Genomic DNA, 27,771 nt, shown 5'->3' with positions numbered 1-27,771 from the left:
CACTTTATATGCAGGATGCATTGAATCGGCACGGTAGCCTTTTTGTGGATTCTGTTATTTATGTCATTTTAGAGCTGAGGAGACAGGCAGTGGTTCCATGCCCAAGACCTCCCCGAACTGGGAGTCCAACCCAGGCTGACTGGCACCAGTCTACACTCCCAGCCTGAACTCTGCATTATTTTCCCTTACTACTATGGGACTTAGGTCCCTTCGACAGCCAGCAGTGGAGACAGGACACACAAGAATAAAACAAAAAGCGGCACATACCCTGTAGCCACGAAACTTGGAACAGAAAGCTGGACACTCCCAGTCACATCAGTTTGGAAAGAGTCAGGGGTCAATCACAAACCAGCAGCTTCTCCTTTGTGGCTTCAGCTAGGCTAGGTTCCTCTCCGAGGATCAGTCACACACAGGACCTGCATCCCCTCCAGCTCCTGTTGGAGTTCCTGATTGGGTAGGGGCTGTGGTGACCCTGAGCCTGCTGGGACTCTCAAACTGCCCCCTCAGGCAGCTCCCCAGGTGGAGGCACCCAGGAGCCCATGCCAGCAGTGGGAGGGGGTGTTCAGTCACGTGGCCGACCAGGCACCCCCTCCCTGCTCACCATCCACAGCAGGGGCAGTTCGGTCTTTTCAGACTCAAGTGGGTGCATCCCAGCCACTAATGTTACAGTGGTCACTGCCTGCCTGTTGCCTGTCTCTGCAAGGACAGAGCACAGGTGTGGATCAGGAGCTCATGTGAGGCCCTTTGCACCTGTTCCCCAGCCTTCTCAGGGCCTTCTTAGGGCCCTCCCTAAGCTGCCCAGGAGGTCTGCAGCCTTGGCCCATATTCAGATGGCACTCACCAGAAAGGCTAGGAGGTTTGTAAACCGCAGAAGTACTTCCGTGCCAGTTAGTAAATTGTCGCTACCCCCAGATTCCCCATCATCTAGTACCTGAAACTGTATGTTTAGTGCCTGAAACAGGCTGGCCCAGGCCCTATACCCAGGCCTGGGTATAGGCTTATGGGCCAGCCTGTTCTGATTAGCTCTGGTCCCTTCGTTCAGGATTTTGGACACCACTCAGTCAGTGTCCATCAACAACTTTTGGGGAAGAGAGACCCTGAACTTGGGAGCAAGGAAAGATCTTTAAGATGAGGTCATTTTCCTTCATTTACTGGTTAGGACAGTCAAATGGAGAGAGGTCTCTGCCACCCTTCCAGGGCACATTGCTCACTGGGGCAGCGTGTGAGCCCCTGATAGGTTGGGGTACAAAGTATGGGTGCAGCAGGTGTGATCTTAGGGTCCAGGAACCCTGCTATCAAGTCCCGACTCTCCCATGTGGACCTGCACACCTCCAGGCATGCACCTGGGCTCTGGGCCTCGGTCCCCCAACTAGATGGGCAGCGCCTCACCCACTATCCCTCCCTGATGCAGTGAGGTTGTATAGGAAGAGGATCTGTATGGGATGAGTACCTACCAGCACCAAATAGTGCCTTCCCCTGTCACAGAAGGGACTGTGGAGATACCAGCACCTTCTAACTTGGCAAGGCCTCAGGGCCATGGCCGTGGCCACCTGCCTATGGGCAAGCCACTACCTACCTTGTCCCAATTCAGTGTGGGGAATAAGCAAGCTCTCCCCAAGTGCAGGCCTCCCAGGGGAGGGTTAAGGAAAACACCCACCATTCAGGACCAATGGTCACATCATCAGTACTTAGAGATACAACATAGGGACTCTGAGGGGTGAGCAGAGGGTCCTCAGAGATCACCAACCAAACCTTCTCCTTTTCCAGATGAGTTTTTTAAAAAGCCTGAAAGAGAGGAAGTGACCTGCCTGGGGCCACACAGCATGTCAGTGGGCCCTTGAGTCGGGGGTCCCCTGTGTTCTTGGCTTTGAACAAGACCTTCTAACTTCAATCTAGTTTAGTGCCTTTGGATCGAGGGCAGGTTCTGTGTGCAGAGCTGTGCTGGCCTGTGGCAGAGCACATTTGGCACCTCCATACTTGGGTGTATAACGGAAGGAAGGGGCAGAACAGACAAGGAACTCCAGGTACGGTTGAGGGTTGGGCAGATGCAGCTGGTAGGTGTGGGGGGCCACCCTTTCGTGCTACCTCTTCCAGCTGGATGCCCGGTCAGCCTCTGGTCGTGGCCTGCTCAGAATGTGCTGCAGGGTTGGGGGCGTTGGGTCAGGGCACTTGCCAGTGATCCTTGCTCTGTCGCATCAACAGGTCCCAAGTACCAGGAGGGACCCACGGGCTTAGCTCTGAGCCTCTCTATGTTGCCGCGGGCCCTGGGGCTCTCTGCTGCTCTGCCTTGCTCATTTGTACTGACTCCACAGGCCTGATCTGATGTCTTTATAGATTCACAGGGTCAAGGGGGTTCCCTTATGCCTGCCAGGTTTCTCAGCCGTCGTGCAGAACTGTCTTTTGTGTGGAATGCACTGATCCATTAGATATTCGGCCTTTGATTTGGGGAGGAAGTGAGGCTCACACTTGTTGCATGCCTCTGTGCCAAGTGTAGCACATGCAGTGCTTCTGATTTTCCTACCTTCCCGGCGAGGGGGATCCAGTACTGTCAGTCTTAGGAATCGAGACTCTGAGAGGTGAGTGACTCAATGTCACTGGTCACACTAAAGTTGGAACCTCACTTCGAACGGCCCCCAAATCCCTGTTCATTTTCTCTTTCTTTAGCTATCTTTTAAGCCTTGAGAATGGTCTCTTCTGAAAAGATACCAGTTAATTGTCCTTGGCTGCTAGGATGATGAATCTTTGATGTTTCTCTGGCTACCTGATAAAGTGATTTGTGATGGAAACCTAAGGACATCCTTCCTTCCTGTGCCCTCCCTCCTCTGTGACCCCCAGAACATCATCTGAGCTTAGAGATCCCAGAGTAGCAGGTGCCAGAAGGATGTCACATCCCCTCCTTTTATTCAGAAAGGGTGGGAAGCTGATCCTTCCCAATAAATGCCCAGGAAGCCACCCATCAGAATTGGGTGATGGGGGCAGGGCCATGGTGCGTCTGGGGGAAATGAGGCCACGGAGCCCCGGGAAAGGCCAGGGTCACCCAACATCCTGTCCTACCTCCCCTGTGAGGCCTCATTGTCCCCCTTGAGTCCCAGGCCAGGCCGCCTTCACCACTCCCACATTCATGAGCTGGCTCTGAGGCCCATTCTGAGTTAGTGCTATTTGTAGAATCTTCTTAAAATACCACAACAGTGCCATTCACAGACCGTCTGCATGGCGATCGATGGCAGAGGTTGGAACAAAGCTCTGCTGTGCTCGCCTCCTGTCTGGGCCCTGCTGGGGGGCACCTCACTGCCCCACTGATGGGGGTTCTGGGACTGTCCCCATCCTGGGTACTCCCAGGCAAGGCCCCTGGGGTCTTGCAGGGGTCCAGTAGGACTCTGGTCCACCACGCCAGCCTGGAACAGGCCCTGGGCCAGGCTGCCCCGGCCAGGGGAGTGCAGGCCAGTGTTCAGCTCCTGGTAAATGTCAACGGGCTCCTCACAGTGGGCACCCCCCACCAGCCCAGGTCTGGTCAACCCTGTCACCAGGCCATATGCAGGCTTTTTCAGGTAGAGTTGGGTGGTCAGATGAGAGTGAAGAGTCAGGGGTCGTCATCATGAAGGGCCCCGGGAGGTAACGCTTTTGTCCAGAATCAGCGCCCTGGTGTTTTAGCATCTGCAGGTACTGACATGCTAATAGGGGGGCATGTGATCTAGTTGGGGGACCAAGGCCCAGGGCCCAGGTGCACGCCTGGGGGTGTGCAGGATCTGCTGTGGACGGCGTCCACAGCAGGTCCTCATCAGCTGCTTCTCTGCCCCCACCTCAGCAGCACCCACAGTGCATTCTCAGGAATACTACTCTGCCCTCAGCATGTTAGCAGGGGTCCTATTAGCAATGTGTTTTGTGGTACCTGGGAGGAGCTGAACGGGGTCAAGTGTTTTCTCGTGTTGAACCCCCATAGCCTTGCCAACAGGCCATGCACTGGGCAGCTGTTCCCAAACATTTAACCTCGAGGCCCTCCCTCACAGAGCTGCCAGCTGCATGGTGATATTCTAGCCCTATCTTCCTGTGTGCCCTTCAGGACATGGGTATGGCTGGGCTCCCCGTCTGGTCAAAAGGTTTGATGACCTCTTAGTGTTTGTCTTTCCCCACTGGCACCTAACCATGTGTTGCATAGAAAGTCAGACATTCCTCCAAAAGGAGGCAGCTTAGCTGTCCAAGCTGTGCCCGAGGCCAAGAGCCTGCAGCAGACCTGCTGTGTGTCTGGTGGTTGCTAGAGGGACCCACGCACTGCCCAGAAGGCCTGGCAGGCCAGGACCCAGTACCTCCCTCACTGAGCTGCTGTGTCAGCCAAGACCGGTGTCCAGGCTCCCATGGAAGGTTTTTAATGTCCTTGGCAGGTCCCCGACAAGTCCCTAGTAACAGTTGGCCGTGAAGGACACTGGGCCACTCTGACCAGTGATGGGGTCATTATACACATCTGCAGCCCAACGTGTGACTCTTGACAAGAGCCCTGGCAGTGCAAACCTGGGGTGAGGACTAGGTGAGAGACTCACAGCCTTGGGGATGGTCTGGGGATTCTTGCGAAGCAACACCACATGAAGAACGATACCCACTTGGGTGTGAATGGTGTTGGAGCCCTGGTAGCTGAACTGGAATCTTACCATCCTATAGAAGGCAGGATGCCCTCCCTCTGAGACAGAAAGACCCCCATCATTCACGGGCTCCTGCATTTTAGGCAAGGAGCTTGGCATTTCCATAGCTCAGTTTCTCTATCAGTAAAACAGGATCCATAAGGCCTAATGTGGGGCATACTGTGGGAGACCGCGTGGGGCAGGAAGCCCTGAGAGGCTGGAGGAGCTGAGGTTTTGGCCCCTTAAGCCTTCCAAGTCTGCTGAGAGGGAAAGGACTGGACACCAGGTAAACAAGGCATAAAATCTCAGCTCTGGCTCTCTGACTGGGGAACTTTGGGGCATTTTTTTTCTGTAGAAAGTGGAAAGAGAAGTAGTTCCCCAGGGTTGGCTTAAGGCTTAAACGTGAGAACATATAGGCCACTGTGTCAAGCAACTCCAGGATTGGTGGCAGGATGGGTGGGGATTCACATAAATGATAATGTGAATTGGTGCCACCAGAGGGCACCTTTCATTTAGACTACAATGAGAGTGGCTACCTGGAGGGGGAGAAGGATGCCACACACTTATTAGACTGTGTGAATAATATAATAATAATGTGAATGTCATCCTCCAGGGGTGCCATTCATTAAAACTGTAAGATGAGTGGCTGCCTTCGGAGGGTTCCATGCTCTTAGACTGCCATGTGAATGGCAGCTTCTAGGATCTGGACCAGGGAGTAGTGCTGGTTAACAGAGAACACATTTAGCTTCCGTCCTTGCAAGACATCTTACTCATCTGGTTGTCTATACGTGGCCACCAGGAGGGAGGCAGCTTATAAAAACTGTACTTTTTTTCCTAAGGGAAGAATTTGGGTGGAAAGAGTGTGGGGAAAACATCAGTGGAAGCATTGAGGTCCCACACACCTGCTGGAGGTGGACCCACATCTGGCTGGGGCAAAGGAAAAGAATGCCAATGAGAGATCCATGCTGTCCATACAAAACCAAGGTACTTCCTCATGTGCCCAACATAGATTTTGTGGCTCAACAAATGTCTGTGTGAGTGGCTAGAGCCCACAGAAAGGACCTAGGAGGTTGGGGAGAGTGTGAGGGCTTGGGTGGGTAGAACATGGTTGTGGAGCCCACAGGCCCCGCACCTCTGTGCCCTTGGCAGGTCCCTTTCCCTGAGCCTACCTCTGCACTCAGCCCTCCTCCCCAGCCAGCGGAACTGGTTACAGGCCTGTGGCTACATTTGCCCCCAGCCACCTCCAGGCAGCCTTCCAGACCTGCCCCTCTGTGCCCGCCGGCCTTGGCCAGAAATCCCAACTTGTCTGGGAGGCGAGGAAATGGTTACCCTGGGAGTTCTGCTTGCTGCTCCAGGCTGCTGGAGGCGAGGAGCAGCCTGCAAGCTTCCTCCCTTCTCCCCACCTCCCCACCTGGGAGAGTGCCTGTGAGGTAGAGGTGTTATGATGCTGAACATGGAAGGGGCTGATGACCTCCATAATAAAGAGCAGAGAGGTGGGGAGGAGCTTCCACCCCTCAGGTGGGTCTCCTCCCAGATTCTGGAGTAGGGAACCGACATCCTTGTTGCTAATTTGTCTTCCTGGATTGCTTCCCAGTCTGTGGCTGACCTTAGCTCCCTGAGGACCAGGGCTTAATATCTGTGTTCCCAGTTCCTAGCAGGCTGCCTGGCAGGATTTTCAGGCTGTGCCATGATCAATCCGAAAATGTCTTTTAGGGCGGCAGTTCTCAAACACCAGCTCAGAAGGGCTGCCTCCAGTCTAGGGACAAGTAAGAACTCCTGTTAAGAGGTGAGATGGAGACACAGCTGTGGGCTGACCGCCACTACCTGATGTCAGCGGGAAGAATCTGGCCTGGGCCCTTGAGTGACACTCAGCCCTGCCCTGTACCCCAGTCCTTCCCCCTGATGCCAGCCTGGGAGCATGAGGTCCCAGAGCTAACTGCTGAGAAGCGGGCAGACTTCCTCCACAGTCCATGCTCTTCAAGCAGCTGGGCTTGAGCCCAGGTGGAGTTCAGTTGGGAAGGGGATGAGAAGGGAGCCACTGGCATTTTTAAAATTGGTGCGTACAATTACAAAGTGATTTTATTTATTAAATTTTGTCTAAAGTGTGCAGTTTCTGGAGACAGTGAGCAGGGTGTGGTAGGACATGGGACACCCACTCCTCTTACCAACAGTGGGCCCAGGGCCTGGAAATTGATCCTTGTTCTGATCTTCCTCTGAATCGCTACCAACACCAAGACAGATCCTGAACCCAGGCGCTGGTCACCCCCTGCCCCCTTCCCTGCCTGGCCCGCACCATTGCATCTCCACCCTGGATACCTGCCACCACCTCCTACCCACTTTCTGACTGACTCACCCCTTCCTGGGTGCACTGAGCCACACAGAAGACCTCAGGACTCTTCCTACCCCAGGGCTTTTGCAATTGCTCCCCACCCCCAACCCTCTGTGCCTGGACCAGATCAGGGCAGGAAAACCAACCCCTCTAGTCACTTAGTGCTTGACTCAAGGGTCCCCCATCAGGCAGGCCTTTACTGATCCCCTGCTTAAGTAGCAACCGCACCCCATCTTGCCTCAGTCACCCCACTTGAGCTTGCCTTCTTCCTTTGTTTGCTTCCTTGTCCTGTGTCCCTTCCACCCTTGGAAGAAGGCCCAGGAGGATGGGGCCTCGCCTGTCTTGTTCAGCACTCTGCACTTCCCCTGTGCCAAGCACAGAGCTGACACAATAGGGTCTCCCCAAGCATCTGTGGCCCCTTTGAGAGGAGGAGCCTCCCTCCCAGTGCTCCCCAGGCCCTGGTCTTCAGAATGGGGTGAGGGGAGGGGGGATGTTAAAACGCCCGCACCCCACCCCCAGTGGGTAGGTAGAGCTGATGGCTAGCGCTCCCCTTCACCCTTGGACTGGGCGTTCCCGAGTGGCACTCCGCCAGGACGGCAGGCTGGAGCCCCCAGGACTCCAGAGCAGCAGCTGCTCCTTCCCAGTCCTCCTGGGTTCTGTCCACTTGCCGGCTCCTGCCCTGTCCCTCTCCCTGGGTTAGCTCCCAACCTCCCACCAAGCCCCCCACCCCATGCATGCAGGAGCCCTTGTTTGGGCTTGGGTTTAGAGGAGGCCTGGCTAAGACAGTGGGGTGAGTGGGGCGACACTCAGTAGCAATGTAGACCAGCAAAGACTCCCATTTCCTGCAGTTAATAACAATGCCTCAAAGCCCACAGTGCTTTATTCACTTGTTTAACAGAGTGTTGATGCACCTACCCAGAGCAAAACGCTCCATCAGGGGTAGGAGAAGTACAAGTGCAGTACATACCCTGAAAAGCCTAGAAGGGAGCCCAGGAGGGTGCAGCTCATACCCCAAGAGGCCTAGAAAGGAGCCCAGGAGGATGGGACTGGGGCTGGGGGTGGCCTGAGGGGCTTCTGGATGCGCATCAAGCTTCCACCACATGTAGGTCACGGGGCTTGGGAGCCTTGACCCGTGGCCTGGGCTTCTCCTGCATCATCCTGTCGGGCAGCCACAAGCCCTTGGCAGACTGGGCAGCATGGGCCCTGCTACCCCCAACATGGTGGTCCTGTCTGGCACACGCACACCTCAGATAACTTGACTCCCAGAGTTTGTGGGGACGTTGGACTGAGGAGGCGCTTCATAAATGTTAATACCCATGTCTATTCCTAGAACAATGAATTAAGCCATTATTCCCTCCATGTCACTCGGCATAAATCACATTGTTTCCATCCTGTGTCGGGCCCGCCCCTCTTCCCTCACAATTCTCCCTTGAGCAGTGCAGAACCTGCTCTTCCTCTGCCAATTAGCATGCTCTATTTTAATACATTGCTATTTTTCACTTGTTTGTTTTTTTTCCTCCACAAAAGTTATTTTTAAGTGGGGGTAGGGATCAGGGGGCCGTGGCCTCGCCATCAGTGGTGGTTTCCAGGCCTGGCGGTGCAGCCTGACTGCTCAGGCCTGGCTGCCCTACCGTGATCAGGAGACCAAAGCCAGGTAGGCCTGAAGTATTGGTGGCAGGCGGCCCTGCGGACATGGTTCTCAAACTGTGGTCACAGTCCCCACCCCCCAGACCTCTGGAATCTTTCCTAAGCTTTTTTTTTTTTTAAGATTTTATTTATTTATTCATGAGAGACAGAGAGAGAGAGACAGAGAGAGAGAGAGGCAGAGATGCAGGCAGAGGGAGAAGCAGGGCTCCACGCAGGAAGCCCGACGTGGGGCTAAATCCCGCGTCTCCAGAATCAGGTCCTGCGCCAAAGGCGGCGCTAAACCACTAAGCCACCTGGGCGCCCCCATGGTAGACCTTTAATACATACTTGTGGAAGGGAGAATGTGATATGGAAAACTGGGAGTGGGCCGGGGGAACAGTTAAGGAAGATGAAGAAATGGAAGTATTTGAGATGGTCTTGATGAATGAGTAGGAGTTTACCAAATGGGCACAGTGGAAAGGTGTCCCAAGAAGAGGGAGCAGCATGTACAAAGATAGTGAGGCATGAAGCAACTCGTATATCCCAGAAACAAGAAGTCCGGCTGAGTGCCCTAGTGGCCGGCGAGATGGGGGGTGCCTACTGGCTGGCCTGAAAAGGCACACTCAGCTGACCACAGAGGAGCCGCAGTGGGAAGCAGTGAGCTGGGACACATCCTGAAGGGAGGAGAGAGGCCAAGGTGTGGAATCCTCACCAGGGAAGGGAGAGGCCTGATGGCCAGGCGCATTTCCAGCCCTGCATTCTTCCTTCACTTCTGCAATTGTCCCTGTGAGGAAAGTCATAGTCCGGATTCTCCCCTGGGTGCTGCCTGGGGCAAGGTCAGTATGGATTCCCTAAAAGCCCCAACATCCCCAGAACCACAAAAGATTTCCCAGGGGAAAAAAAAAAAAAAAAAGATTTCCCAGGGGGATGCTGGTTTTGGGAAATGAACCTCTGCTGTGGGGTAGGCTGACAAGAGGGGAAGTTGGAGCTCAAACCATTTGGAGGATATTTGGGGCATTTCCCTAAATTAAAAGTACTCAAGGGGCGCCTGGGTGGCTCAGTTGGTGGAGCCACATGACTCTAGGTCTTGGAATTGTGGGTTGGAGCCCCACATTGAGTGTAAAGATTAAAGATAAAATCTTTAAAAAAAAAAAAAAAGTACTCAAAGTGCAGACAGGTCTAACTTCTCCAGGACCAAACACGGGAAGTGACACCTTCCTTAGCAATCTTTATTCAAGAACGTAATCTGTGCATGTAGCAATACCTGCACGCGTACACTTGAAAGGGTCCTTAGGGAGAAGTGAGCCTCTTTGTGCCTGAGCTCTTGCCTCCTCTCCTGACAAGCCCAGGCCCCCGCATCCTGCTTGTCCTTCTAGAAATGGGCTCGCACAACCATGCCCGTGTGCATGTGTGACTCACGGATAGCAGTATACTTGGCATACTGTTTTGTGCTTTATCCGTAGTAATGTATTATCCCCTATCACGTGTCCTGCTACCTTCTTTTTGGGGATACATAATTTATTTAATTATAATATATTATTTATGTAACTTAATGGACTGTTAAGTTGTCCCCAGTTTATTCTTGCTGCCTCCTTATCCACATGAGTGAATTTACCCGCAGAGTAAATTCCCTGGAAGGAAGGGATTGCTAGCCCCTAGCAAAATTTAAAATTTTGTATAGATATTGTCAAACTGCTCCCCAAAGAGATACAAAAATTCACTTCTACCAACATGGTAGGGGGCCCCCTCAACTTGGTACCTCCAGCTCCACCTCCTCCCATCCCTTGGTGAGCTGGTCCCCTCCCTCCTCTACCCCGAAACTCTCACTGTCCCCCCACCCTGTTCTGAGTGACTCCCAGGGGCCAGTAGGCCCACCTACGCCAATTCCCTGCTGAAGGGACAGCCTGCAGCCCACACCTCATTGCCTCCATAGCCCACAGGTGATATGAGGCTTTTTTTACTTGTCACTTTATATTAAATTCTACTGTCATTTTTTAAAAGTTAAAAAATAAATTCTCTTGACCCTTAGTTTTTAAAATAGGTAACATCATCCAAATTTCAGAGGGCAGAAAGCCAGTGTCTCTGTGTCACCTGCTTCCCTCTCCAGAAAAGCCACTACTCCCAATGGAGTCATCTTCCCGTTCCTTCTAGAGATACTTTGCATATATTCAAACAAATAAATATCTCTTCCATACTTCTTCCCCCCTCACCTCTTTCCTGTCCAAAAATGGTCACATATGATTGCATTTTTCACCTAACAGTATCTAGCAGAGAACATTCCAAATCTGGGGATTAAGCACATCCTCATGGTTTTCAACACCCACAGAGCATCACATTTGATGACTGCCTATCCCTTTCACCTCCTTTTGTCATTTGTCTTTTCTTTGCCATGCAAATATTTTTAACTTCTGTGGAGTGAAAATTTTCTGTGGTTTCTCTCCTAAGGCCTTCCCCAATTTGGAGCTTATATGAAATTCCTCCCATGGTTGATCCTGGTACTTCTGTGGTTTCATGCTTCATCTTTAAACCTTTGATCCATGGGGAATTTTTATTTTGTTATAAGGTGTAATATAAGGATCCAACTCCATCATTTTTCTCCAGGTGGCTATCCCTTTGTCTCTCATCCATTTACTAAATAATGTCTTGTTGGGACACCTGGGTGGCTCAGTGATTGAGTGTCTGCCTTCAGCTCAGGATGTGATCCCGGGGTTCTGGAATCCAGTTCTGAATTGGACTCCTGCATGGAACCTGCTTCTCCTCCCTCAGCCTATGTCTCTGCCTCTCTCTCTGTGTCTTTCATGAATGAATAAATAAATAAAAATCTTAAAAAAAATAATGTCTTGTCCTCGCCCACTTGAAATAACTCGTTTCCAAACTCCAGTGCGTATTTGAGTCTTTCTCTGTTTATGTACTGAGGGACCTTGCTGGTTTTACTTTTGTAGCTGGATCCTCTCGACTCCATTTTAATAAATTGGTCTCACTTCATTTTTTTTTCCAAAATGCATTTGCTGTTTTTGTTATAAACTTTAGAATCAACTTGTTTAACTGAAAAAGAAATGCTGTATTTTCTTTTTCTTTCTTTTCTAAATTTTTTTGCTGTATTTTCTTGTGTTAAACATGTAGACGAAATCAGGGTGAATTGGTATTCTATTATGTGGGTTTTCCTACTTACATGATGGTATTTCCGTTTCTTCTAATTTATAAATAATTTGTGGTCTATGTATATTAATTCTGTGTCTGGCCACCTTACTGAATTCTCTTATTGCTTGCAATCATTTTCAGTTCCTTGACTTTGGTTTTCCACATATTTAAATAACGATAGCAATAATAATAACACTGTACCCTTGCCTCCAGCTTTGATTGCTGTAGGTTCTTCCTCCAATCTAATTGCACTGCCTAAGACTTCCAGGAAAATGTTAAGTAATAGTGAAGATGGTGGGCATGCTTGTATTGTCTCTGGCCTTGATGGCAATGCTGCTGTTGTCTCCACTGAACACACAGTGTTGGCTTTGGTATATTCATGTTGAAGAAGGCTCCATCTATTTTTATTTAATATAAAATGCCCATCAAAATGGATGTTAAATGTTGTCAAGTGCCTTGTAAGGTTTTTCCTTGGAGAAACAGAGTCAAGAGAGCCCTCAAAGATCCATGGGGACCTGAGTCTTTCCTCTAGTCACTGGGACACCTGATGGTCTGCCCTCCACCCCTCCCAGCCCCCGGGCCAGCATCTCTTCAGTGATAGGTGGTGCCAGAACTGAGGCTCACTGGGCCTGTGGCAGGCTGGGCTGCCCTGGTGATGGAGCAGAGCAGGGAGGCTGAGTAGACACTACCTACCCTTGTCTCCTTTTTCTCTCAAATTTATGACACTAAAAAGGCTTTCTAGAAATGGAGAAGTGAGTTGTCAGCCTCCTTTCATCCCCTGGCTGAGGGCTGCTGGCATCTAGGACACATAAGACACAAACCTCAGTCTCTTTGGAACCTAATCTCAGAGGTGGCATCTGTCACCTTTTGCCATTTCTATTCATTGGAAGCAAGTTACTAGGTTCAGCCCATGTTCCAGAGGGTGTGACGCCAGGAAGCAGGGTTCACTGGGGGGGGGGGGGGGGGGCTCTCTCAGATGCTGCCACCACAGGAATGGAGCCAGGACACAGTGCAGCCTGACTGCCTGGGTTGAGATCCTTCACCCACAAGAGTGGGGTATGAGTGGCCAAAACTCTAGGGGACCAGTTAGCAGGCGATTTCTCCTTGTTGACCAGGGCCATTGGGAAGCGGTACCTGGTTAGGCATGTGACCTCAGACAAATTACTCATCCTCTGTTTTCTCATCTGCAAAGTGGCTCTCATAATTGTACCACCTAGGGTCATTGTAAAGCTAAAATAATGAGCTCCACTATGCAGTTTGCAGAAACCAGGCCCAGAATATTGTAAAGACCCAATAAAACTTGGATGTTGTACTAAGAGAGATTGCTTGTCACTTCCACGGAGCTTTCCATGTGTCCCCACAGTGACCACTGCTGTTCATTGAACTCCCACCCTTTTCCAGACACTGGACAAGTCTTTGGGGATACTGGCCAGACCAAGGGAGGAATGCTCTGCTTCTATGAAACTTGCATCCTTTAGCAGAGACACAATAAACAAGTATACACATAAATAAGCTAATTTCCCAGTGTGATAAACTCTATAGAAAAAAAGTAGGATTGTAATTGGGCGGAAGGGACAGTTATTTGGCAGATGTTCCCATGTGGGGAAGGGGAGCGTTTCCGTAGTTGACATCGGTGCTGAGATGTGAAGGTGCAAGGGAGCTGGCCCCAAAGGGAACCGGGAGAAAGACATCCTGAGTGCCCCTAAGTACATACTAGCAGAAGAGGGTGAGTCTGAAGAAGGGAAAGGGAACCCAAATGGCTGATGGCTGGAAGGGTGGGCAAGAGGGAGGATACGTGGTCAGGGAACCTGGGACCCCAAGATCCCAGGAGAGTTAGATTTTATTCCAAGAACAGTAGGCCCTCTGAAGAGTTTTAAGCAGATGTGCTTTGTTCTTAATTGGCTGCTTTTCTTTGTTGAAGGGATGGATGGATGGATGGATGGATGGATGGATGGATGGACGGACAAATGGGGAGGGAGAGATGGGCACATAAACAGATGGCACCACCAGCAGCACCAGCATAACAGCTCACCAGTGTATAGAGCCCATTGCCTGCCCCGGAGCTTTAGGAAATAACCTTCTGACACCTCTCCTGGAAGGAATGGGTGATGCAGGAGAGCTAGCCAGGTTGGTAAGGGGGCTGTCTCCAGCTCTCTTTCTCAAGGATAGTGGAGACACCATAAGAATGACAGCTAATCTCATGGAAAGAGTCCCACCAAACAGCTAAGTTCAAGTCCTGGATTGTGCCAGTTGGGTGGCCCTGGGCCACTGGAAGACCTGGGGGCCCTGACTTCCCTGTCTAAGGCAGGGATTATGGTGCCTTCCACAGCCTGTGCAGGTGGCCTGCCCAGCTTCCGGCTTCCTCGTTTCCGTCAGTTCCCACCAGAACTTCACCAGGTAGATCCGGTTATTGGCCTCATTTTGGTGAGACTGAAAGATTCTATGGCCAGTAAGTGCTGATGTTCATGGAATTCCCACCAACCCCCCGAGGTGGGTCCTCCAGGTCTCCACGTGGAGAGGACCCTGAGGCCCAGAGTTGGCGGGTGATCTGGGGCCCTAGGGAATTGGGGGACTGGATAGAGCCAACGGGAGCCTGCAGGCAGGTGGGTAGGCACTTGCTGAGCTGTGGGTGGGAACGCGCAAGGTGGCTGGTGCAGGGCACTTGCAGCGGGATTTCCCCCCTGGGAAACCCTGCAGCCCCTGGGCCCCTACAGGGAGGTGGGAGGGCCCCACGGTTGGGGGGGAGGGAAGGCCTCTGGCCTCCTCGCCCCGCCCTCAACAGTCCTGGCTTTGGGTCACTGACAAGTGCAGAAGTTCCCCAAAGGAGACGAATGGGCCCTGCCCAGGGCCCAGGGAGCACACAACAGCCACAGCCCCTGCTTGCTGCTCCCCTGCCCCACACCCCTGCCCGCTACACCAAGCCCTTCTGCCCCGCCAGGCGTCTAAAGAGGAACAGGCGTCAGCCCAGGGGTAAGTGGGCAGTCTGTGGAGACACTAGGCCAGGGGTGACTAACCCTTGAGGGGCATGTGGCATTCGTTCGGTGACTCCAACCAGGTCAAGAGAAATGAGTGGAGACAGAGGATGGAGTGGAGGGGCGGCTTGGACAGGGGTTGGCTTCAGCCTGGTGTGGGCTGTCAGGGAGGCGCAGGGACGCAGCCCCTGAAGACCAGGCCAGCTGGCTCTGGGGCCTGGCTCGTTGCACCCCTGCCCCCCACAGTCTCCACAGGTCTGGGGGTGGAGGTTCTCCCTCTCCCCTCCTGCCCCAGCTTGGAGACTGGCCTGTAACCACCAGCACATATGGCTATTGAGCACTTGAAATGGGCTAGCCTGGATGTGGTGTTAGTACAAAATATACACTAGATTTTGAAGACCTGGTATAAAAAATATATTAAAATTATCAATTATAGGTTGAAATAAATGGTACTATTTTGGTTGTGTTGGGGTAAATTTGTTATACAAAATAATTTGTATAATACCTGTCTCTTTATACTTTTTATTTTTTATTTTTTCTTTATATTTTTTAAATGTAGCTACCCAAACACTTAAAATTATATGTGCAGCAAATAAAATAAAATATTAAAAAAATAAATAAATAAAATAAAAATATACGTGTAGCTTGCATTATATTTCCATTGGACCACACTGCTTCAGACAGCCATACTCTCATACTGGGCCTTCACCCCTGGGAATCCATCACCTGGGGCTTCTCTGGGGCTCCCCACTCCCCTGGGCTCCTAGTAGAAAGACGGAAGGCCCAGGGACAGGTCATGTATTGCAGTTACTGTCACCTTTAAATAGTAACATCTTTTATTTTTTAAACAATTTTCCATAATTGCTGGCCTGATAACAGTGTTTGATTAATTACATCAGAATGACAATGTTTTTCACCTGAATGTCCTAGAATGAGTCCTATGTGCTACAGTGGTTTAAAAAAATGCTTTCATAAATATCACTTATTCTTTTTTTTTCTTTTTATTATAAAATTTTTATACAGAAAAGTTGAGAGAGAGGGGTTCCTGTTCTGGAACCCCTGCCAGGATCCACTGCCTTTTGGAGTCACCTCCTCTCCCCTGAAGCCCCCTTGCGTGGGTGGAAAGAGAGACTCAAGCACAAAAAGAGTTTCTTAAATTGAGGAACTCAGAGGGGAAGAAAGCCCAGCTGGGAACAGGAAAAGCTGGGTTAGGGTCCTGGCTGGGTCACCTGGGGGCCAGTCCCTTGAACCTAGTGGGGACAGGGTTAGGAACCAGTTTGCCTAGGGACTGATTTTACAGCTTGGACATGTTTCTAAACATCTCTGGACCTCAGTTTCCTTTCCTGTAAGATGGAGATAATGTTACCACTTCGTTCATGAGTGTTCAGACATGATGCTCATCTATTCGTTAACATCATGCCTACCTTAGTGCGAACGCTATGTGTGCATCCATCATGTTGGTTCTGCTGCTGCTGCAGTTAACCTTCATCACAGACTCTCTGCATGCCCTCCCTGGCCAGTCACTGCTTGGTGTGCTGGAGTTGCTGCTAAGATAGACAAAATGAGGGTGGACCAAAAATAAACCTTATGAATAAACATATCACATATATACATAAATTATAATAAACACATAAATTATATGTGTAGTGGATTGTGATAAGTGCTGTGGAAAAATTAAGGCTGGGAAGGGGCATGGGTTGCAGTGGATGATGACGTTTAAATAGGGTGATCAGGACAAATTCCCTAAGAAGGTGACATTTGAGGACAGACCTGAAGGAGGCAAGGTTGTGTCTGGGAGAACAGCTCCCCCAGGCAACAGCAAGAGCTGTTGGTGCAAAGATCTTCAGGCCAGGGTGTGCCTGGTGGTTTGAGTAATGGGAGTAATGGCTGAGAACTAAGGAGAGAGCAGCCATGAAGTTACAGGAGTAGCTGGAGGGCTGGGGAGGGCGGGCTGGGGCAGGGCAGGGAGTGGGGGGGAATGCTTGGAAGATCTTCATGAGGACTCTGCTAATAGGGGCACTTTTTGTTTTGAGGGGAGGTGTGTGAGCTGGTTTGGGTCTTACTGGGCCATTGTGGCCGCCATATTGAGAACAGACCATAGGGGTCTGGAGACCATGCCAGTAATCCAGATCCGGAAGGATGGTGGCTGGGACCAGGTCCAACAGTGAACAGTGGTCAGATTTTGAGTATCTTTTGACAGAAGAGCCAGTGGAACTTACTGATAGGAATAGATGTGAAATGTGAAAGAGCAGAGCTGAGGATGCATCTGGTTTCTGCTTGAGTAGTTAGAAGAGGGAGTCACCCTGACCAGACAAGGGCAGGGTGGGGCAGATCCAGAGATGGATTTTGTTCTTGCTAAGTGGAAGGTGGCTGGAGACATCCCAGTAGAGCTGTGGGGGTGGGCAGTGTTCAGTGAGTCTGGAGGGCAGAGGACAGTGAACTTGGAAGTCAACAGCATGGGGATGGCACAGAAAGTCCTGAGACTGCATGAGCTCCCCAGAGGACAGTGTGGGTCACTCTGGGGAGCAGGGGAGGGAAAAGCTGACCTCAGTTCTCTGCTGAGGTACCTGATTGCCCAGCACTGAGGTGGGAGCACAAAAGGAGGCTGGGATGGTGGACAAGGTCGTGATGACTTTCAGACCGGCCATTCTGTGCCTGTGGGACATCACACACGTGTAGAATCATAAAAGACATTTAGACTCAGAGGAGGTATACATTTGGTTGCTCCATATCTCATTCTTAACTGGGGGCAGCTTTGCCCCCCAAGGGACATTTGGCAACCTATAGAGAGTTTTTTCGGTGGTCAGCCTGGGAGGGACAGTCTGCTGTGAGCATCGGTGGCAAGCGGTGGGGGATGCTGCAAAACTCCTCCTCTGCACGAGACCACCCACCACCACCACAAGGAAGAAATACCAGTAGTGCTGAGGTGGGAAAATTCTGCTCTCTGTCGTATTTAGTTGAAGGTGATAATAAAAGTGAGCATTTAAAGAGCACTTGCTAGAGGCCTGGTGCTAAACTAAGCTCCAGAGAAGGTAGCAGCCAACCTAGATTTTCTTCACCTTCCAGGGGTGTGACTGACACTTGGGGAGGGTAAGGCCTTGGGCTCCCCCTGGTGGAGCTGAGGGCACACCCCAGGTCAGGCTCAGCCCTGTTCAGGGAGTCCTCAGAGTCCTGTGACATGTATCAGGACAGAATGGAAGCACAGGGGCTGCACAGACTGTTTTTAAAAGGACACGGGAAAACCAAAAACAGGAGCACTAGCCCCTCATCTTTTATGATGCATGTCTTCCTGAAATAATTGGCTACTGCGATTCTTTTCTTTAAATCTCATACATCTCTTTCCTGAGCAGTAGAGAAAAAAGTTTGCATAGATAATTGAATGCTGTAGAAAATCCCAGAGTTTGCCTTAATGACCTATTTTATCTTCCTTGCATTCCCCTTTGCTTCCAGAGGAGGGTTTGTATTATAAATAGAGAATGAGTGCATACTTGAACAAACCTAGGTTTGAATCCTGGCCCTTCCACTTGCTCGTGAGCTAAACATTTAACTTTTCAGGGCTTCAGTTTATTCGTCTGGGTCAGTAACACTCCTTCCTACGGTGTTCATGAGGACTAAGTGTGACTATGTGTGTTAAGCACCTTGCACAGTGTTTTACATGTAGTAAATCCTTAAAAGTGGTAGCAGGACTTTCACTTCTGGAGAAGATGGAGCCTACCACCGTCACGGGTCCTGGGGCCTAGGAAGTGTCTTTGGGGACTATTGTTCTACCCACCGCACTATCCAAAAATAAAACATGGAGAAAGGAGAATTTAACAAGAACAAACAAGAGTATCAGTGAGCTGTCAGATAACTTCAGGTTTGCCTAATATACTTGGAAGCTCAAAATGGGGAGAGGGGACAGAAGAATATATTTGAAGCTGTAATCGCCCCAAATTTCCCGAATGTTATGAAAACTATAAACCCAGAAATCTAAGAAGCTCAATGAGTCCTAAATACTAGAAACATGAAGAAAACTATACTGAGGCACATCACAATCAGATGGCTCAGGAGCTGAAAAAGAAGAAAGACATTACATGCAGAGGAACCAACATGAAGGGGTCTGCAAATTTCTCTTCAGAAACAATGCTCGAAGAACACTTACCAGACCATACTCTGGGGCAAAACCAAGTCCTCAAGAAATTCAAATCATACATGTGTTCTCTGACCACAGTGGAATTAAATTAGAAATCAGTAACAAAGATTTCTGGAAAATTCCCCCAACTTGGAGAATAACACATTTCCAGATAACTCATAGGTCAAAGAAGAAATCTAAAAGGAGGTTATTTTGAATTGCAAATGTTTTGAGCTAAACTAAAATGAATACTACACAACATACCAAAATTTGGGGGTTTCTGTTAAGCATTACTTAGAACAAGTATAGCACTGATCACTGTAAGCACCTAGAGAAAGAAGACCTGATTCAACCCGAAGTAGACAGATGAGAAAAAGTCCTAAAGATTAGAGATGGAATCAGTGAACTAGAATAGACATTTGCAGACTACAACCTGTGGTTGGTTCCCTCTTTTTGGAAATGAAGCTTTACACAAACACAACTGTGCCCTTTGGTTTACATATTGTCTGTGGCTGCTTTTTAGCTATAACAGCAGAGTGAGTGGTTATGGAAGAGACCATATGGCCTTACAACCTAAAATATTTACTGTCTAGCCCTTTAAAGGTTTGCTGGGGCGCCTGATGGTCTCTCAGTTGGTTAAGCATCTCTGCCTTGGGGTCAGGTCATGATCGAGCCTCCAGTGGGCCTCCCTTTTCAGGGGGGAGTTCTGCTTCTCCCTCTGCTCCCTTCCCCTCACTGGTATGCTCTGTCTCTCTCAAATAAATAAATAAAATCTTTTAAAAAATTTGCTGGGCAGCCCCAGTGGCACAGCGGTTTAGTGCCGACTGAAGCCAGGGGTGTGATCCTGGAGGCCCCGGGATCAAGTCCCACGTCGGGTTCCCTGCATGGATCCTGCTTCTCCCTCTGCCTATGTCTCTGCCTCTCATATCTCTGTGTGTCTATGAATAAATAAATAAAATCTTTTAAAAAAATTTGCTAACCAGAAACATATTAAACAAAATCTATAAAACAAGAAGCTAGGTTTTTGAGATCAAAAAAATTGGTAAGTCTCTTGCAATACTGATCAGAGGGGAAAAAAGAAGATACAATTGCCATCAGAAATGAGAGGTGACATTACTACAGATTCTTCAGATATTTAAAGGATAATAAGGATGTTTTATAGATAACTTTCTTCCAATACATGTAACAACTAAGATGAAAGAAATTAATTGAAAAACACAAACTACCAAAGCTCACTCAAGAAGAAACACACACACACACACACACACACACACACACACATATTTTAAAAGATTTTATTTGTTTATTCATGAGAGACACAGAGAGAGAGAGAGGCAGAGACACAGGCAGAGGGAGAAGCAGGCTCCATGCAGGGAACCCAATGTGGGACTCGATCCTGGGTCTCCAGGACCATGCCCTGGGCTGAAGGTGGCGCTAAACCCCTGAGCCACCCGGGGCTGCCCACATGTATATATTAAAGAAATTGGATTTGTTATTAAAAACCTTCCCACAAAGAAAACTCCAGGTCTAGGTGGCGTTACCATTGCATTTTATCAAATTTTTAAAGTATGAAATAAATAGCAATTGTACATGAACTCTTCCAAAAAAATAAAAAGAAGGAAATAGTTACCAGCTTATTCTGTGAGGCCAGAGTGCCCTGGTACCAGAACCAGATGAAGACATTCTGGCGAGAAGTGGAACTCCTGGAACTCCGGTGTGCGCTGGCAGGAATGTAGCGGTGACGTCACTTGGGAAATCAGGTGTGGCTGTTTCTTAAAAAGCTGAAGGTAGGTATATGAAACTATGCAGAAATAAACACACGAGCCGGCTTAGAGCGTCATTGGGGCAGGACTCTAGGCCGGGGCACAGCTGTACATGAGCGCTCCTGCCAAGCTCTGGGTGTGATGGGTCCAAGTTTGGTGGGAAACTTGAATGAAGCATATGGGACATGAGTGGCTCTCTTAAGGGAAAAGGATTTAAAACGAGAGGTCAAGATGAGGTACAAAAGTGAGGCTTTATTTAGGATAAGCAAGTAACTGCATCAAATTCTTGGAGTCCTAGATCTCTTTCTCCTGAGTCATCTTGAGACACCGGTTCAGAGAAGCTTCTGTAGAAAAGCTCCCTGCTGGCATCCGGCTTCCCCTCCCCACTTTCCCCACCTCAGTGGCAGTGCCCCCACCCTGTGCTATGGGGTGACCACTGCAGGCCACCGAGTCACCGGCATGGCCTCTCTGTCTCTGGGCTCTGCCCCGGCTCCACTCCCCTCCGCCTCTGCAGCCCTGCTGCCCAGTGGCTGTGTGGGCCTGAAGGAGCAGGGCTTGTGTGTGCAGAGAAGGCTCCAGAAGGCATCCTAGGCAACTGACGAGCTTGTCTCCTTGTCTCCTTGCTCGCCACAAGCTTGCTCCTGAGCTTTGGGACACACGGGCCTCTCCAGCCTCCTGGTCTGCCAGGATGCCACACATCCCATCGGTGAGGACACAGCCCATCTGGGCTCTAGCTCTCAGAGCCCTGCCCTCCGCTCTGAGGTCCTTGGGGGCTTTGCCATGACCGCTGTCAGACTGGCCCATGTGGGCTGCCTTGTCCATGAGTGGCGACAAGAGCATGGGCTGGGTCAGAGCCCAGAGCGGGGGCCTTGGAATTCCAGGCCCTACTGTGTAGTAACTGTGTTGAGTTCAAGCACATTCCTAATCCCTCTGTGCCTCCCTTTCCTCGCCTGTAAAATGCAGGAAGTAATAGGACCACAGAGTCTTTGCAAAGATGAAAGAGTCCTAGGGGGGCTGGTGTGTCCTTCAGTCTTGTCCACCTAAGGGTCTGCAGCTTCTAGAAGAGTCCCAGGCCAGTATCAGGCACTCAGGAAGCACTTGCTCCTGTCGGGTCTCTGGCCTGGGGCTGCAGGCTCTCACAAGGGGTGTGCCGGGTCTCACAGTTCTCCCTAGCTGCTGCCCCATGCCCTCAAGAACCCAGGGCCCTGGGACTCACACCCCAACTGCAGATGGTCCTGCTGAGGGTCTGAGGCTCTGGGGCCAGAGCCAAGTAGATGGGGGAGTTACATAGTGCAGGATGTTGGGGATGAACAAAGACAAGATCGTTCTTGAACACTGCTTCAGTCCTATAAAGTTCAGTACAGATGCATTTTGGGTACATCCCAAAGATCCATTCACTTACATATGAAAATGTAAGAAGCACTGAAGCTGCCTTAGAGGAAAGGTCACCTCATGAACATCAGTCTGAGTTTTCTTGTCCTTCCATCCTTAGGTAACAGTCCAATGTCTAGCTGTGAGTAGGGATAGGTGGAGAATTCCGGAGCGTTTGGCTCCATGCTGGTTTAATATCAAGCCTCTGTGATGTTGCTACTTCTGGAGAACCAGGTCTCACCTTCAGGCTAGCTGAGGAAGGCAGGCTGTCATGTCAGAGCCTGAGGTAAAAGCACAGAGTGAAGCTGCCCTGCGTCCTGAGGAGGTAGAAGAAAGCTGATTTAAAACAGAATACATAGCGAGGGGGATCCCTGGGTGGCGCAGCGGTTTGGCGCCTGCCTTTGGCCCAGGGCGCGACCCTGGAGACCCAGGATCGAATCCCACATCGGGCTCCCGGTGCATGGAGCCTGCTTCTCCCTCTGCCTATGTCTCTGTCTCTCTCTCTCTCTCTCTCTCTCTCTCTCTCTCTCTGTGTGTGTGTGTGTGTGTGTGAGACTATCATAAATAAATAAAAATTAAAAAAATAAAAAAAAAAGAATACATAGCGAGGCTGCTCTGGGTTATGAACTTCTCCCAGCTAGCCTCAAATCTGCTTTTTCCCTAACTGTGTGTGTGTGGGGGGGGAGGGGGCGGAAGGGCTCTAATGATTTCTGGTTTGATGTGGAAATACAACAAAGAGCAAGGCTGAACATCGAAACCTGGGAGGGCCCCCAAGGCAGACACGTGAAGTGTGAAGGGTGGGTGTTCAAAATCCAGAACCAGCAGCCTGCCATGGAGGGCAGGGCTGGGAGAGGGGCCTTGTCCCCCAGCAGGGAAGAAGAGGCTACTAGGCATCGGGGTGGGAGGCGCACCCTGCTGTCCACACAGGGGCCTTGCAGTAAGCCTGTATCTCCCTGTCTTGCAGGTGGTGTCGGGGAGCGGGAGAAGGTGCCGGCCAACCCGGAGGCGCTCCTACTCATGGCCAGTTCCCAGCGTGACATGGAGGACTGGGTGCAGGCCATCCGCCGGGTCATCTGGGCCCCACTTGGCGGAGGTACTGCCCGTAGATCTCATGCTCACCCTCTAGAACCCTTGCCTTCAGGTAATCATGCCCCTCCACCCTGCATGGAGCCCGTATGACCCCTCTCACTCAGGGCTCACTGTCTGTGTCCCAAGCGCTGGCAGCGTGTAGACCACGCTCACTTCCCCGGCTGCCAGCCCTCAGGAATCACACCTCCTGGGTACCAGGTGGGCAGCAGCAGGGGAATCAAAACATGCCCTCTGCCTACTAGAGTCCTGGGGTGTGTGCGTGCTCGCCTCCCTGCATCGAGACCATGCTGGGTAGGTGTTCATGATGTGGTGTGCACTAGGTACGGTGCCCTTCCCTCTGCCGTGCCTCACTGCAGCCACACGGGGCCGTGGCGCTGCCCTCACAGCCTGCACCCTCTTCCTGATCTGAGAGCTGCACTTGCCATTTACTCATTTACACCTTTATTAAAACCACCTATCGGATGACTGAGATGTACCCAGTCGTATTCCAGGCACTAGGAATTCAGTGATAAGCGAGATAGAGGATTCCTCTACCCTCCCGTCCCATCCTTCGCCCAGCAAGAGATAGACAATAGGCAAGTAGAGGTGTCACATGATGTTGAGTAGAGAGAAACATAATGAAGTCAAGCTAAGTAGGATGATAGGGGATGCTGTGTTAGATGCTGTAGCCCAGCCAGCTCAGGGAAATGGCCAGGAGGGCCAGGGGAATGCCGGGTGAGGAACATTCAGTCAGAAGTGCAAGTGCAAAGACCCTGAGGCAGGAATGAGAGATGTGAACACAGAATCTCAGGAAGGCCAGCGGGTCTTAGGATATGAGGACAGGAGATGTTACTGGAGCCTTGGGCATGTGGTGGGGATCTTAGACTTTGTTCTAAAGTGATGGGGCATCAAGGAGGGCTCTGAGCAGGAGATAGACATGACCTGACTGGGATTTGTAAAGGGCCCTCTGGCTGCCATGTGAGAGGTGGAGCAGAGAGAGATAAGGAGATACAGCAGGCTGAGACAGCCATCAGACTGGGGCAATGGGAAGTGCAGGCTGGCCTGGGCATGGAGGAGATGGTGAAGAGCTACCAGCCACAGGTGTATTCTGAAGGCAGAGCTGCTGGGTTTGCTGAGGGACATGGGGTGCAAGAGAAGGGAAGGTTGGCCCCCGGCTGTGCAGCTGCTGTCTCTGTAGGTTGGTGTCCCTCCATGGTCATCATGAGAAGAGCTTTGAGAAGGGGTCACCTGCTGGCTGGGCTGAATGCGGAGACCAGGAGCTGCTGGCTTGTGATGTCTCCTGTTCCCCCAGGTGTCTGGGAGTGTACAGTCCAGGCTGGGCACAGGCTCACCTCGGGGGGCTCAGAACCCATCTCCAGACCAGTGTGCCCGACAGGCTGGGCCCCTTCTTCACCCCGTGCCTCACCAGCTCTCCTCGGCCCCTCCTGGCTGCGGCCTACCTGGCCACCTTTCCTAGAACCGTGAGTCTTCATGTAGCACAGTCGACAGAACTTTGAGAGTCCGTTTCTTCCCTGTGCAGCATACACAGCCTCACAGTGTTGGCCACAGCCTCCCTGCCTGCTCATGACTGTGGCACCTCCCACCCAAAGACCCTAAGCCCATCCGGGGATTTCTGCAGCCTTCACAGATGTCCTTCAATGCAGGGTGGTGGAAATTGAGCCCCTAGAACAGAGCAGAGCCCAGGAGCAAACCCTTGTGCCTCTGGATATTGATTTATGACAGGTGCCACCGTGGACACAGGGGGGGAAAGGAGAACATCGTCACAATCTTAGGGGACAGAAAGATTTTTTGCAGGAGTTACAAAAGTCATTCATCTTTTAGGAAAAGGTTCATAAATTATACTTCACAGAAGGAAGAGTGTCTGTTTTTAAAAGGTAGACCAGGAAAGTGAAAAGACAAGCTTCTTAGGGTGGGAGAAGGTGTTTGCCACACACCCCAAACAAACAACTTATTCTTCAAACTCCCGTACATCAGTAAGGCAGAGACAGACAAGCCAGTAGAGGCTTGGGCAAGAGACTTGAGCAGGCTTTTCACCCAGACACATCCTCATGCCCCGTGAGCACGGGCAGTGGTGCTCAACCTTGCTAGTGATCAGGGCAGTCACCACCTGAAAGATTAAAAGAGGAAGGCAGGTGGTTTGCAGTGGTGACGAGGACAGAGAGCTATAGGCACTGCATGTATGACTAGGGAAACCTGCATTACCTGTGAACGTTCATGCTACGCACACCTAGGCCCCCACAGATCCACTGCTAGGCATGTCCCAGGTGGAAATATATGCACAAAGGGGCACCTGGCTGGTGCAGTCAACTGAGCATCCAACTCTCGATTTTGGCTCAAGTCATGATCTCAGGGTCGTAAGATTGAGCCTATGTCCAGCTCTGCGCTTAGGGTGGAGTCTGCTTGAGATTTTCTCTCCCCTTCTGCTACTCTCTCCATGCTCTCTCTCTCTCTCTCAAAAAAAAAAAAAAAAACATGACAGAGATGCTGGAGACTTATACATGTCACATGTTCACAGCAGCCTTACTCATGATGGCCTGATACCAACCCAGTGTTTAGGAACAATACAATGGATAAATGCAGATGACTTGCCCTTGCAGCAGAAATGCTACAGCAATGAGGGAGAATTAACTACAGGTCTACCTAGCAACATGCATGAATCGTAGACATACCATGGGACAAGGGAAGCCCAGGAACATGCTATAGGGATGATTCCATTTCTGTGAAGTTATAAAAATAGGGGAGAAGGAAACTGTATTACTTGGAGATAGGTAATTAGGCAGTAGAAATACAGAAAGGCAGGGAAATGAATGCTGTACAAGTCAGGGTAGTAGCCCTGGCTACATAGGCTTCATTTTATAATAATGTGTTAATCTATACATAGATGCCTTAGGTACGTTTCTGGATGTTACATATATTTCAGTATATAAAATATTAAAAAAAATAAGGAGAAACTGAAGGCCAAAGAGACTACAAAACTTGTCTAAGACATCCCAGCTAGTCAGGGAGCAAGGCTGAGAAATGGGGGTGGATGTTCTGACCCTGGACACCGGGCTTTGACTCAGACCATGCAGGGCACTGGCACAGCCCATCAACATAGGGTGCTGTCTTCCGGCCACATGTCTCTCTCTTTCTCTCTCTCTGTGTCTTTCTCTTGCCCCCTTCCTCCCTTCCTCCTCTGTGCTTGCCCACAACTGGGACCCTTTGCAGAATCCCACATTAGACCCCAGATCTGACCCTCCCTCAGGCCCCTGGCATTTATCAAATTGCCCAGGCTGTGTGCTGAAGGGCTTGTAAGAATTAAAACGGGAACCGTCATCAAAGGTGCTTACCTCCCTTCTACCTGAAGCATAGAGGAAATGCAGAAATCCCAGGGGGTAGCAATGGCTCACATGTCTGGACAAGCAGTGGGCACTGGCAGGTGGGCTCAGCAGCCTCCGCAGGCTTCCTGGCAAAGCTGTTATTAGCCTGGGTTCCCCTGGAAGGGAGGCTTGGGGGATCAGTCCTTCTTTCACTACAAATCAGGGAGTCTGTGAGCCCTTTCAAGCTGTTTGTTCTGGCAGAGAGCAGCCACCTCTGACAGACAGGAGTGGGCAGTGTACCTGCCACCGTCAGGGGAGAGCTTGGCCGTCCCCACCGAGAGACCTGGGGGCAGGTGCACGGGCTCAGCAGAGCCTGTTACAGTCAATGGCCTGCCCAGAGGAGTCCCCAACTGTAGGGCCTCTTGTCTGGGCATTCGTTCATTCATTCATTCATTTCATTCATTCTGCTAGTCACTCATTCACTTAAGGATGTGTTCTAGGGGCCGAGGAATACAGCAGTGAGCAGGACAGACAAGGTCCCTGCCCTCCTTTGTGAAGTGCACACTCTAGAAGAGAAAATAGGTAGCAGGTAGGATAAAGAAGCCCGTTGCAGATTAGACAATGATGTGCTCAGTGGAGAAAGGTAAGGTGGGGAGAGCAGGTGAGAGTGATGGGGGTCGGAATTTCATGACCTCTGAGTAAAGGAGATGAAAGAGTGAATTGCATGTATATCTGGGCGGAGAGTTTTGGAGGCAGAGGCAGCAGCCTCTGTGTTGGAAGAGCAGCAAGGAAGCCAGTGTGCCTGGAACAGACTCTGTGAAGATGGAGAGAGCAGGAAACAGGTCAAAGAGGCAATGAGGTGTAAATCAGTAGAGCCTTATCGTCACGGTGACAACTCTGGCTTTTCCTGAGGTCTGTGGTGCCATGGGTGGGTTTTGAACAGAGTGGCAGGGCCTGGTTTGGGTTCTAACAGGATCCCTCCAGCCATGTGTTGAGAACAGATCAAAGAGTGAAACAGGGAGACCAGTTAGGAGCTCATTATACAATAATGCCAGTGAGAGATGACAGCAGCTTGGCTCTAGATGCTACTGGTGATGAGAAGTGACTGGATTCTTGATATATGTTAAGGTAAAGGCAGTCATGTTTCCCTGCTGGAATGGGAGAAACACATAGAGAATGAGTCAGGGTAATTAGCCATTGACTGAGATGAGAAAAACCACAGGAAGTACAGTGTTTGGAATGAAGACTGAGAGATCGCATTGGGGCTCAGTCGGAGATACCCATTAGAGACCTAAGTATACATGTCCAGCAGGTGGCTAAACATTTAAGGGTAGAGAATTGGAGAGAGGACTGGGTTGGAGAATCTGGGGGCTGTTGACCATGCATGGAGTTTGAGGCCATGAGGCTGGGCGACACACCGTGGAACGAGCGGAGGGCTCCAGGGCTGAGCTCTGAGC

General features: G+C 50.6%; 1 protein-coding gene across 1 annotated transcript in view; it reads left to right on the top strand.

The window, feature by feature from the left end:
* Positions 1–27,771, top strand: part of ARHGAP22 (Rho GTPase activating protein 22) — a 143,390-nt gene that overhangs the window by 90,574 nt on the left and 25,045 nt on the right. Inside the window, exon 4 of the mRNA XM_055345011.1 lies at positions 22,891–23,019. Coding sequence (XP_055200986.1) covers positions 22,891–23,019 — 129 coding nt within the window. The remainder of the gene's footprint in view (positions 1–22,890; positions 23,020–27,771) is intronic.

Source organism: Nyctereutes procyonoides, unplaced genomic scaffold, assembly GCF_905146905.1.
Source record: "Nyctereutes procyonoides isolate TBG_1078 unplaced genomic scaffold, NYPRO_anot_genome, whole genome shotgun sequence".
NCBI lineage: Eukaryota > Metazoa > Chordata > Mammalia > Carnivora > Canidae > Nyctereutes > Nyctereutes procyonoides.
The sequence above is the reverse complement of the archived record's forward strand: the minus strand, read 5'-3'. Positions and strand labels throughout refer to the sequence as shown.